Here is a 12,444-nt window from a genome sequence, read left to right as displayed (position 1 = left end):
CAAGAATAATTCATTAATTCTATCACAACCTATAAAACATAACATGTATAAAGTAATCCTTAACAACTTTTCATTTAATTTAGCAATTAACGAGACAAACATTACTTTTTCAAACCTAATATCTAAATCAACATCTCATTTAATCAACAATATATATATATATATATATATATATATATATATATATATATATATATATATATATATATGAACACATTCTAATAATCTTAGATAAAGAAATATTCATCTTAAATTCTTTTGAGTCACATACAACAACTATCCACCCATCCATGCAAAACTTAAAAAACTGACTCAAGAAAAACAGTAAAGATAAACTTATTCAAAAAAAAATTTTGATTGACTATGATTGTTCAACTGTAACTTAAATCTCTGTGATGGTCATTGATATTTAAAAAGATTAATAGGTTGATAAAAATCTCATAGAAAGTTAAAGAAGGAAAAAAATATAACAATTTATAAAAATAACTATTATTACAAAATAAAACTATAATCATTTGTTTTTTCTACTTATAAGCTCGATATTTGAATAATAAAATGTTCAAACTTCACTTCAGATTTCACTTTCACTTTTAACTATTTTTTATGCTCTTAGTATAATTGAAAAACAAAATACAATAGACATCTATTGAAAAAAGTTAGTTTATGTCTAAAAAAACATCTTTAGCATTAACCATGAAATATACTAGTATTGAACTAGATACATGAATGGTATAAACAAAATATAATTATAATAATTCAAATAAAAAAATAACTTATATTAACATTAATAGAAAATACTTTTGTCAAATAATAATTATTCCAACAATTTCTTTGTCTTAGTCAAGTCGATTATGCTCAAACTAAAGTAAATTTAAATTTTTTATTAATTTTTTATTTGTTGTTGTATCGTATCTTCGGATATACATTGATTTTGATATTTCAAAAAATATTAATTTTTTAATATATCAAAATGAATGTATTTTGAATTAATAGAGGAACAATACCTAAAGTTAAGAAGGTAAGAGAACGTAAAGAGAAAAAACAGAAAAAAAATAAAAAATGCAATTTTTACTTTTTTTCTAGGTGAAATTAAAAATGATTTGTTTTTAAATAATTTATTGATTATATAATAGAATTTTATAATTTCAATTTCTTTTAGAGGTTTTACTTAGTTAACCTATTTATTCATAAATAATTCCATAATTACACAATAATAACATTACGCTGTTAATTAAATTTGAAGTTAATGATAAACTTTAGTATTTTTATTGAGAATCACAATTTAAAGTTTCAATGTTATAATTATCTATTTTATTGAGTATCTAAATTTTGTATATTTCTTAATTGAATTTTTGTTGTTTATTTTGTCATCAATTAAGGTGATATTGTTATTGTATTTTGTCGTTAGTTACGCGTTTATATATACGTTTATATATAAAAAATAAAAATATGGTCTAATTTAAATTTAGGGTTAATCAAGTTTTTTCTTTTATTTTTGTACTAAATATACGTGAAATTAGGATTCGTCAATATTTTAAAATTTATATAAAACATTTTTATATTTAAGTGATGCATGAAGTATTTCAAAATCAATAACGTTAATATTAAGTGATGTGTTTAATGAACATGTTAATTGAATTAAAAGGTTACGTGTAATTTTTTTTATTTATTTATTTTGTTTTTTTTTTCTTTTATTTTATATTTTTTTTCTGTTAATTCTGGATAACGTACTTCATCGTTAAAATATATAAATGAAATTCAATTTTTCATGTAAGCCGATGAATTAAAAACATATTTAATTCAATTTTTTATTATAAAATTTAATTGTCAAAACATAATCCATAAGATTGTCAAAAAAGATTTTTCAATGGAAACACGTTTTGACAAGTTATATAATTGGATTTAATGTTGTTTTCCTTAGTCTTTATTTACTGCGTGAAAAGGACAACGAAACAAATATTTTGTTGCATGACACCCATAATTGATTAACTTTATCATATGCAATCATTTTTGTAGCATTTGCTATTATGTTATTCATATAGATGATACATTATGTTTTAAGAAACATGCACTTTTTAGTCCTTTAACATGCATACTAAATAAATGTTGAATTTTTACAAAAGAATTCAACCTCCATTATAATGACCAAGTAAATTTTTTTCTGATATTACATTGAATTTGTGGACATATTTTTGCTAATGTTACATTGTGAGTTAAATATTGATATTTTATGATTAATAAAAACATATTTTTTCTATGGATGTTTTTAGCTTTTTAACTTCCATGCAAAACTGAAATTCATCTTCATTTAAACGTTTATATAAAAATTATGTGTAAATTTTAGTAATACATGAAATATGTCATATAAAACCAAAAGAAAAAATAATATATAAAAAAAAAATAATAGAAAACTCATTTTGTTTAAATTACATGTAGCTGACATGTATCAGTCACAAATTATACATTTTAATGCAATCAGCATGACTATTAGCTATGTCACCTAAAAATTAATGCTTTTAAAAGATGTATTTAAAGTATTATGAAAGTATACAAATAAATTCTATATAAAATTTTCAAAAACACAAATTCTAATTCGGTATATAAATATATAAATTAAAAATATATTTAATTCTAAAATTAACTTATTCATAAATTTAAATGTTTTTGGTTAAATTTTCTTAAATTTTGTTTTATTGAATATTCATAATTTTTATATATTTTAATTAAATATTTATTATCAATTGAGATAACGCGATGCTTTTTTACTATTATTCAAACCTAAACACCACGATCTTCAACAAAAGAGAAACAAAGTTCTAAAGCTTAATCATCTTATTTCTCTATCTTAATGATAGGTTTAAGTTTTGGTTTAATATTTAATAAAAAAAACAATTCATTTTTTATCTGTACATATTAATAAAGATTATTTTTTTATAACAGTTTATAACCATAGTTTTTAATATACACAGTTTATTAAATAAATTATCCTTTGCGTTTTTAGTTAATTTTTGTAAGACTCAATCCACTATCTATAACAAAATTACGGAAGTTATTTATTTCAAAACTATTTCTTATGAACATATTTTTTTAAATCTAATAATTATTTTTTATTTCAACAAATACAAAAGAGTTAATTTTTTATATTTATCTACAACAATATATAAAGAAGATTCCTTATTTTATTTTCACATTTCATTATTCTAATTTTACCCTTAATTATTAATTTAAAAATTAATTTTTTTATAAATATTTCACCTTTAACCGTTATTAACAAATTATTTTGTCTTTTAACAATTATTTTAAAATTTAATTATATATTCCAGAAATAAATATTATTAATCTTAACTCAACCTTATACAAAAATTACAAAGACAGACGCAATAATAATGTATGTGTTTTCGTTAGTTACTATTAAAAGAATATTAGTAAAAACATATTTTTCGTGTATGTTATTTTTTAAATGATAATAAAAAATAATAAAATTAAAATTATAAAACTAAATATAAATATTTTTATTATATTATTTAGATAATTTTTATTTATTTTGTAGATAGTTTTATATTTTATTATAAATATAAATACCAACGTAGTAAAAGGTAAGCTTGGAAAAATAATACATAATCAGAAAAACTATTTTTTATATTATATATAGTTTTTGCAGATAACATTTTATATTTTATTATAATTATAAACATTAACTTACTAAAGGATAAATTTGAAAAAAAAATATACATTAGAAAAATGAATGTCTTTTATATAATATAATATATAAATTAATAAAAACATATTACACACATATGTATAGTTATTTTTTTATAAAAAAATGAATTATTATTATGATTATAAAACTAAAAGTAAATAATTTTTATAATTTTATTGTAAATTAATTTTATTTATAAATAATTTTATAATGAAAAAATGAAAAAATGATAAAATTTATTAAATTGAAAAAAACGATTAAATTTTAAAAATAGTAAAAATAATAAAATAATAATTTTCATTTAAATTTGTTTTATTTATAGATAAATTTGAAAAGTAAATATGAAAAAAATCCTTTATACATAGATATAAATTATAAGATAAATAAATAAATAAAATTAAAAATAAATAAATATTAAGTTAGGCTTTTTTGCCAATGTTAAGTTTCTATTCACTTTTATTTCATTTTCACATCTCTTTTGTTTAGTTTAGCTGCCGATTAAATATTATATGTATGCACTGAAAAATGATGACAAAACATCAAAACAATGTCGTCTATTTTAACAAATATTATAATCAAGAGATTCCATATTTCTAACCTTTTTATAATCTACGACAAAATATAGAGGAATTCCCCCTTTCGTATTTACATTTTAAAATATCAAATTTATTCTTTAAATTTAATAATTTATTAATTTTTTAAAAGTTGACCGTTATATTTTACAAATTTTTTTATAAGATCGGATCTCTATTTTTTTTATTTCTTTATTTATCAATGGTTATTTTTTCATTTATTCTAATATATTTTATTTTATTCTTAATAAATATAATTTTAGTTTATATATCTAATTTATATATTAACTTAATAATATTACAATATCATCACCTACTGATATAATATTAAAAAAATCATAAACACATGCACCGCGTATGTATTTACGGAGGTGAAAAGTTAAAGAACATGGAAACACCTAACACAAATAACTTACAAAATAATTATAATTGAGTAACAAAATGTATACTATTATAATTATTAACCCTAAATTATATTTTATGTATTGTTTGTTACCCAAGTAAAGAGAATATACTATTAATATACCATTATTTAATTTTTTCCACAACTTCAAAACTAGGGTCCAGTGAGGAAAAATAGGAGCAGTGTGTGCCTTCCATAGCCAAGGGTTGCCAAGGGTTTCGTGGTCTCTTCTGGCTCGCTGATCAATTCACACCACCGGGAAACACAAACAGCGAAGAACCCTAAACGCACAATTTCACATCACATCGTCAGCCCAAACGCAGCGTTTCGCTCTAAATGCTTTGCAACAGAGTGCTAGCTACTTGCTGAGACTCACTGCGGTGCGATGGCTCTCCCACTCGGCAAGCTCACCATTCTCATCGGTGCAGGTTCACTCTCGCATCACTTGCTCCAATTAATCATCTCCCTCTTTTTCTTTTATTTCAATTGCTTTATTCCAAATTTTGTTCCATCGCAATTTAGGTTCCTTTGTTTTTTATGGAACAACAATTTGTCTATTGGTAGGGTTATTGTGTTGCATTTGTATATTGAGTGTTGGAATGTCAGAGATTAGTGAACGTGGTGACGTTCTCGTAGGTGTGTGCATGGTGTTTTGTAAGCTAGGATTAGTGAACGTGGTGACGTTCTCGTAGGTGTGTTCATGGTGTTTCTTAGGCTAGGATTAGACAGAACCTTTGGCTGAAATTCAAAATTCTTTTGTGTTTTAGGTGTTGTTGGTTCAGTAATTGCTAAGGAAGGCAGTCTGCCTGACTTTTCTGGTCTCGTCTCCGGTGCTTTCAAGGTTAGTTCCCGAGAGTTTGTTTCTCTGGTTGGCGTTGTTTTTGTTATTTCTTATGTAAGCTTTTAGTGAATTGTGTGTTTAATGTGTTATGATTGTTTTTTTAATTTTATAGTGTTTTTCTTTCACATATACAATGCGGTTCTCCTCTTTTGGTATGTATGGGATATTGTGCAAATTAGCAGAAGTTCAAGGAGACCTAGTATGTGCTGTAGCTACGGGAACTGGGGATTTGGGTAGGGAGGGTAGAATTGGTTACGGTGTGGGATTGTATTTCAAAATTCTAACAAAACATTAAAAATAATGTGTTAAAATGATATCATAACACTCTAACTCATTTAAACAAGAATGAATCCATGAACAAGTTAAACAAGTCTAGCTGAAGTTTTATTTTTTCAAAGCTGGCCAAGCTAAGCTTTAAGATCATATTATTTGAATACATGGTCCATTGTTCTTGTCTTGACTTGAATTGTTACAGTGCTTTTTATTTATTTGAGCTAAACTTCATCTGGAATCAGAGGATATTTGACTTAGTAGGAGTAAGAAAAAGTATATGACATGTAAATGTAGGAAGATGTGAGATAAAAGTGTTTTGATGGCGAAAATTGTGGATTAGACAGAGCCCAAGTCATATGATTTAGGTTTCTGGAATTAGATCCACTATTCTACAATGTACACTTCAAAGTGATATAGGGATTGATGAGAATGTAATACATATGGGGTTCATTTTTTGGGGGACTACATGTATAAGTTTTGATATGTGATTGTAAGGTGTCTATCAAACTCTAAAGGAAAGTTTTGCTGGATGAATGGTTGTGAATTTTTGCTGCTAATTTTTATGGTCATCAGGGAGAAAAAAAGAGTATCTGGGTGTGGAGCCCTGAGGTGGATGAGTAAGGTAATATTGCAAATTAAAGTTTGTGGGAGACAGTTGGAGTAGCATCTATTTAGGAAAGGACGATGGAAACTTTCCCAAGTTGTTTTGTCTAGTGAGAGAAGACCAGCAGAGGCTCACGCCTATTATTGAGAATAAATAGATCATTGGAAACTTATCAAGAAGAAAAAGAGAAAGGAGCTGAGTTTAGAGCACTGAGGTGGATGTGTAAGTGATGATGAAGGTCTAGTTTGTTGAAGACAGTTGGAGTTGCATCTATTGAGGAGTAGGTGATGGTGGGAACTTTCCCAACGTTGTTTAGTCATGTGAGAAGACCAACAAAGGCAGATGAAGAACATGAAAATGTTATGAGACACTATTAAATAATAAAGCATTCTAATTAGTTTTACCAAAACTTTGGTTTTTCATTAGAAACCTGCTTCGTCAACTTGGCTTATTCCACCTGCTGGGATACAGTTGGTTGTCATATATACTTGAGAAGTTCAGTCATATTCTTTCAACCTTTGTTATATTCTAAAATCCCAAGTTCGGTAATATTCTGGATGCTATTATTTTATATTAGTGATTGGTTTCAATATCCATCAATATAATCAGTATATTTCAACTAGCATTTATTGTCAGTGAAATGTGCGGGTTTTTTGCTGATTGTAGACTTTTTGACCAGGTTGTTTTGAATCAATTCAAAAGCAGTGATCCTGCTCCAGCTGTTAAAAAGCTGCCATATAATGATGCTTTGATGGCTCAGGTTTGCATGTTGTTTCTGCTGCCTTTTAGTTATTCATTATATTTAAATTTAATGAGGAATAGTTCTTTATTCAGTTAAATTGCATGCATCATGCAGAACATCATTTAGTGAATCTTATAATACATAGTTCTGAGCAATATGCAATAATCTTTTACTTTTAATTGTCTCATTTATAGCAATTAAGTTGTATTATGAAAATATGTTCTGTGTAAGTAAATGTATAATGTAAGTGCTAACCTTAAACATTGTTCCTGTCTTTGAATTGAATAATGAAAGCATGACCACATTTCTCAGTTTATATTATAAGAGATATAACTTTTAGTAGTTGAAGTGGGCTTTTTATTTCCCTTTTGAGTTGGCTACAAAAACAAATGCTGTATTTGTAAATAAACAGAAATACGGGGTAATTGAAATTGCTAACTGTTCATCTACAGGTAAACAGTCTTCGTCAGGAACTACAGCTTCTTGCTAGAGATAGATCAATCACCATTGTAAATGCAAGTGGGACAGGTGCTGGTTAACTACTTTCTTTTACACTTTGTGGGGTGCCTTTTATTTCTTCAGCAATTTAATAAAAGCTGACGTGTTAGTTTGCAAATCCTGTGGGTGTCTCCATACTTTGCACAAGTTAACCTGTGTTTCCTTGTTTTCTTTACGCCAGTGTTCTTTTCTGACATGTTTGAGAAATGCACAGGTGGAAAAAAATATGTAACAGTGGTTGTTATTGTTGTGGTTGGATATGGATACGTATGGTGGAAGGTAATATCTTTTATTCTCTCAATCATTGATTTAAGTAACTGGATGCTGTAGTGATACATTCAGGTTGGGAGCTTTTAGGGATAAAAATTGAATTTTTTTATTGGTGCTTTCAATAAGTGCTATCTGCTATATGAACATGGATCCAGCCATGATCTCAACTTTTGAAATTGAACATAGTAACTAGAGAACGTGATGGATAGTTGATATTTGGGATGGAGAGAAGCCTAGCTGGAGAGGCTTTGGAGAATCTGAATTCTTGTTTATACCCTCATGCCATAGGAAAGTTGTGAAGGTCCCCCCACTACGACTGTGTCATATGCTGCAATATTGGGATTATAAAATGAAGTTTTGGCTTCTGCCATTGATGGATGTCAAGCATATGATTGAAAGTTTTCCAATGTTGTAAAATATATAAACCTTTTTTGAGAGGGTATTTTCTAAAATTTATATTATGACCTGTTCGCATAGCAATCATTCATGTTTGTTTGAGTTGTTGCAAATAATCTTTTTAAGTTAGCCAAATTACATTTATCATTCTTTTCTTAGAAATGTCTTCACTGGTTTAGTTTTAGCTCAATTCATCGTGTCATTGCTTGCTGTTAGATGATTGTTAGTTGGAGTGAAAAGTTCAGGAACGAAGTTTGTATACCAAAAGTGAAAACTCTTAAAACTATGAGAGCAAATCATTGAAATTGTTGGGTAGTAATAGTGCAACAATCTACATGTATTATTGCTCCAACTTCTCAAAGGTTTTGTCCCCTCTTATGCAAAGGTCTGTCATTGTGCGTAAAATTGTCTAAACTGAATTTTATGCCAGAAGTTGGATGCTTGTTCACTTTTTCTCTATCCTTTTTAATAATTAATCTTACTGTAATCTTATTACCTTACTTTCTCCAAATCTTCAATTTCCCACTCTTGTGATTCCGTTTTATGACTCTTGTTGTGCTTGCAGGGATGGAAGCTTCCTGATTTGATGTTTGCAACTAAACGTAGTCTGTCTGACGCTTGCACATCTATTGGTAATCAGATGGGGAAGCTGTATGGAACAATTGATGTAATTTTTCTTTTCTATTGTATAGTTTCTTCTTCTTTGATTGTGTCAAAACCAGGCATTTTCTTTTAGAGATGACAATGAATGACAACTGTCTCTTGGGTAGAATAGCTATATAGTATAAAGCAAAATGTCAAGTAGCAAACGAGTAAATATTTTTAATAATACAACTATGTAGTATTTGTTCAGATGTTTGTGGACTAGAAAATATACAAAACATGAACTTGATGAGGATCTTAGTTTGTTCATTTTTTTGATATTGAGCCCATGTGCGAATCCTCTAGAACACTGAAAGTGCATATTATGATATGTATTATGGGACTTTTATCAATGACAATATAATTTTTGTGAGTAGATTTGGTAGTAAACCTGCTGAACTCTAATTTTGTTCTCTCTTTTATGACTGCTTTCAAATAATTTTTGAGCTTGATTTCTCTTTCAAGCCTTTGAGTTTAATATTATTCATGTAAACATTTTCTGACAGCTTTAAGTGCAATATTTATCATCATTAAAATTAGTATGTTTCCATTGTCAAAATATATTATTTCCTATATTTCAAACAATTTTTTTTAATGGAACTTTGTGTGCTCTATAAAAGATAATGCTTCTAAATCTTGTTTTCTGGTCGGATTACTTTTCCGACTTTCTCCGGCCATTCAGAATAATACTAACAGTTCTTTTACTAATAGTGAGAATGAATAATATTTAGTCATCTGCTATGATTTCAGGACGTAAAGAAGAAATTATCTTCAAGAATGAACCGTTTGGATGAAAATTTAGACGAATGTGCTGCCCTTACTGAAAGTACCAGGGAGGAGGTAAGTAAAGATTTTATGATTTCTAGTTTTTCCTTCTTCATTGTTTAACATTAGAACATCTTCTGTTACAGATATCCGTAACTCAACAGAAGGCAGACACGATAAGTGGAAATTTCAAGTCTGTTCATGTTGCAGTCCGTGTTCTGGTAAATCAATTGCTAGAATATTGTTATTTCTTTTAATTTTTTTGTTACTTGTTTAACTTAGCTTGATTACTTTTCTTCTCAGGAATCTAGAATTAAAGAAATAGAAGAGAAGCAGGTATAGCCAATTTGACTTCGGTCACTGCATAATTTAATTTTTTATGCTATGAGTATTGGTTATATTATATCTGTGATTTATTATTTACTAACTTTAATCCGTGTAGGTGGCCACAACCGAAGGAGTGACCATGTTGTGTCAATTTACCAAGACTTTGGAAAATAGCAGACCCACAGAGTATATCCAGGCATGAACCAAACGTTTGTTGCAATGTCATTTTTATTTGTTTGTCTTGGCTTTGCGGTCTTAACTTCAGATTTGGGGTCTATTATGTTACTGGTTTTTGACCATATAATTTGCTAACACTTCTGTTTTTATTATATAGCCATCATCATCCAGTTCTTCCAGGCCAGCCATTGAACTGCCACCCGTTTCACCCTCTTCCAGGGTAAGCATTTTTCCCCACTTTCATTTTATGAGTGCAATTTGACTGCGGGTGAACTGTTCTTATCAATTAGACACGCTGGTATATTATGTTGTAAATTTATAGGATGTCTTGCTGTTAGTTTAACAGTATATTTTATTCATTGACCTAGAAAATAAAGCTGTAAGCTAAAGAATGAATGCAGTCATCAAGTTTGGTTTTGTATTGTAGCCCCCTCACCCCCACCCGAAGACTTTAGCTTGTTCACTTCCTTTGAAAATTGTTCCTATGCTTACTCCTAGTCTGTATTATACAGGGTTCACAGTCGGGTTCGTCTAGGCTGTCTCTTGAGCTACCATCTGTTACGCCATCAGCTAAGGTAACTTCGATATAGAAATTATACTTCCCGAGTATGTATAGTCTTAGTATCTGCATGGTTCGAAGGTGGACCTTAGGGGAGTTGAGATGAAGGTTACACTTGCCTACAGGGGAAGCTGGAAAAAAATGTACTTATTTTCAGTTTGGACCATGACTTAAATATTTTTTTCTTCATTCCAACTTATTGTCTCTTGCTCAACCAATCAAACTCTGAATCTAGTAATGCAATTGGTATTTGTAAAGAATCACATAAACAAGTCCAAATTAAGGGCGTGGCTTTTGGTGTATTTGTTTATTTGTGCTCCTTGTCATGACTTCCCCATCCCTTCCTCTCATAAAAGTCTTCTACATCAGGGGTTTTGTCACTTTTCTCTTCTCTCAACTCATCCAAATCCCTCAAATAAGTTGTGCAGTCTTTGTAACTGTGTTTTACTTTTAATTGAATGCTTTTACTACAGCTTCACTACTTGTGCTAATTGTTAGTTTTTCCTACCATTTTTTTTGTTTTCTTAACAGGCTGGATCACCATCAACAGTATCGACTGATCAACCATCTCCATCAAATTCCGGTGGATCTGTCCAGGTTTGCAATATTCTGTTTTGCTAACTCGGATTAATTTACTAGAGAGGTGTGAAGTGGGAACGTTGTTTCACATTACCTCGTTTAGGGATGCTTGGCTATGTTTTTTGCTACCGTGGTTTTTCATTTTACATATTTGTGGGATGTGTGGCTAAATGTTGACAAGTTTGTTTTCGTATTTGTGAAATTATGCATTTTCCTTGGAAAACCCAGTTATATTTTTATGGATGTGACTTTCACAATAAAAAAAAAATATCTTCCATTTGATTACAGTTGTCTGTAGTTGTAATTTACATTGGTATTTGTCTGATTTTATTGTCTGTTACCCACATTTTTCTTAAATACATGTTTTTGAGTGTTGACCTTGTTAGTCTGGGCATGTCTTTTCAGGAGAGTAGAACCAATGGATCTAGTTCTGGCTTGTTTGGGCTGAGTAGGTTATCTGGCGTCTATGCTCCATTTCTGAGCAGAACCCGCAGTGCCACAGATTCAGTAGTCCAACAAACTCGTTCGACTAGTTAACAGTAATAGCATGTCCCTTTTTCCTTTTTTTATTCTGCAGTAAACAACCATAGATTATTGGACCTATGGTGGGGGTGAAAATCCTCACCAGTTGGTGACTGTTCAAAAGAAGTATGCACCATCAATTATAGTATGCCCAGGCCAGATTATAAACGACTGGGCATTGAATTTTGCAGAGATGTTTCTCTCGAGTTTCATTAGGATTAAACTAAATAAGAATCTGTCCAATATTGAACTGGGAAAGCTGGTCAAGGAAAGAGTGACCATTGAGTTGTCGCGAACTCTTTTGTTCAGCCTATTATATGTGAATTTTATACAAATCTTGTTAACAAATTTTCGCATAGCCCTAATTATACAAAACGGCTTAGAAACCGTTGTAAGTGCATTTTTGTTGTTTGGATCATTCTGTTATATGGATATATTAGCAGGTCTGCTGCATTTTGATAATGATTCTTTTGGAAGGTGGAAAGAGCAAAACAGAGCTGTTGGAAATAATATTGGTGCTTTACCAAATCTGACATACTTAAATATAAAAATCAATAATTAATAAATATTTTCT

At 28.9% G+C, this 12,444-nt stretch overlaps 1 protein-coding gene across 1 annotated transcript; it reads left to right on the top strand.

The window, feature by feature from the left end:
* Window positions 1–4,834: 4,834 nt before the first annotated feature.
* LOC114186266 lies at window positions 4,835–12,332 on the top strand. The gene is made up of 14 exons (XM_028074324.1): window positions 4,835–5,103; window positions 5,443–5,516; window positions 7,073–7,153; window positions 7,588–7,663; window positions 7,848–7,912; window positions 8,865–8,966; window positions 9,692–9,781; window positions 9,853–9,927; window positions 10,010–10,042; window positions 10,149–10,229; window positions 10,368–10,430; window positions 10,723–10,785; window positions 11,301–11,366; window positions 11,754–12,332. Exons 1-14 carry the CDS (start codon window positions 5,061–5,063, stop codon window positions 11,883–11,885), a joined length of 1,044 nt encoding a protein of 347 aa, XP_027930125.1. The 5' UTR covers window positions 4,835–5,060; the 3' UTR covers window positions 11,886–12,332.
* Window positions 12,333–12,444: the final 112 nt, after the last annotated feature.

The sequence above is a fragment of the Vigna unguiculata genome, chromosome 5, assembly GCF_004118075.2.
Source record: "Vigna unguiculata cultivar IT97K-499-35 chromosome 5, ASM411807v1, whole genome shotgun sequence".
Classification (NCBI taxonomy): domain Eukaryota; kingdom Viridiplantae; phylum Streptophyta; class Magnoliopsida; order Fabales; family Fabaceae; genus Vigna; species Vigna unguiculata.
This window is presented reverse-complemented; position numbering and strand designations above follow the sequence as displayed.

Excerpts from the sequence above, each read along its gene's own strand:
- LOC114186266 (XM_028074324.1), top strand. The coding sequence starts at position 5,061 with ATGGCTCTCCCACTCGGCAAGCTCACCATTCTCATCGGTGCAG. Across the intron at positions 5,517-7,072 it reads TCGTCTCCGGTGCTTTCAAG|GTTGTTTTGAATCAATTCAA; the intron begins GTTAGTTCCCGA and ends CTTTTTGACCAG. Across the intron at positions 7,913-8,864 it reads ATGGATACGTATGGTGGAAG|GGATGGAAGCTTCCTGATTT; the intron begins GTAATATCTTTT and ends TTGTGCTTGCAG.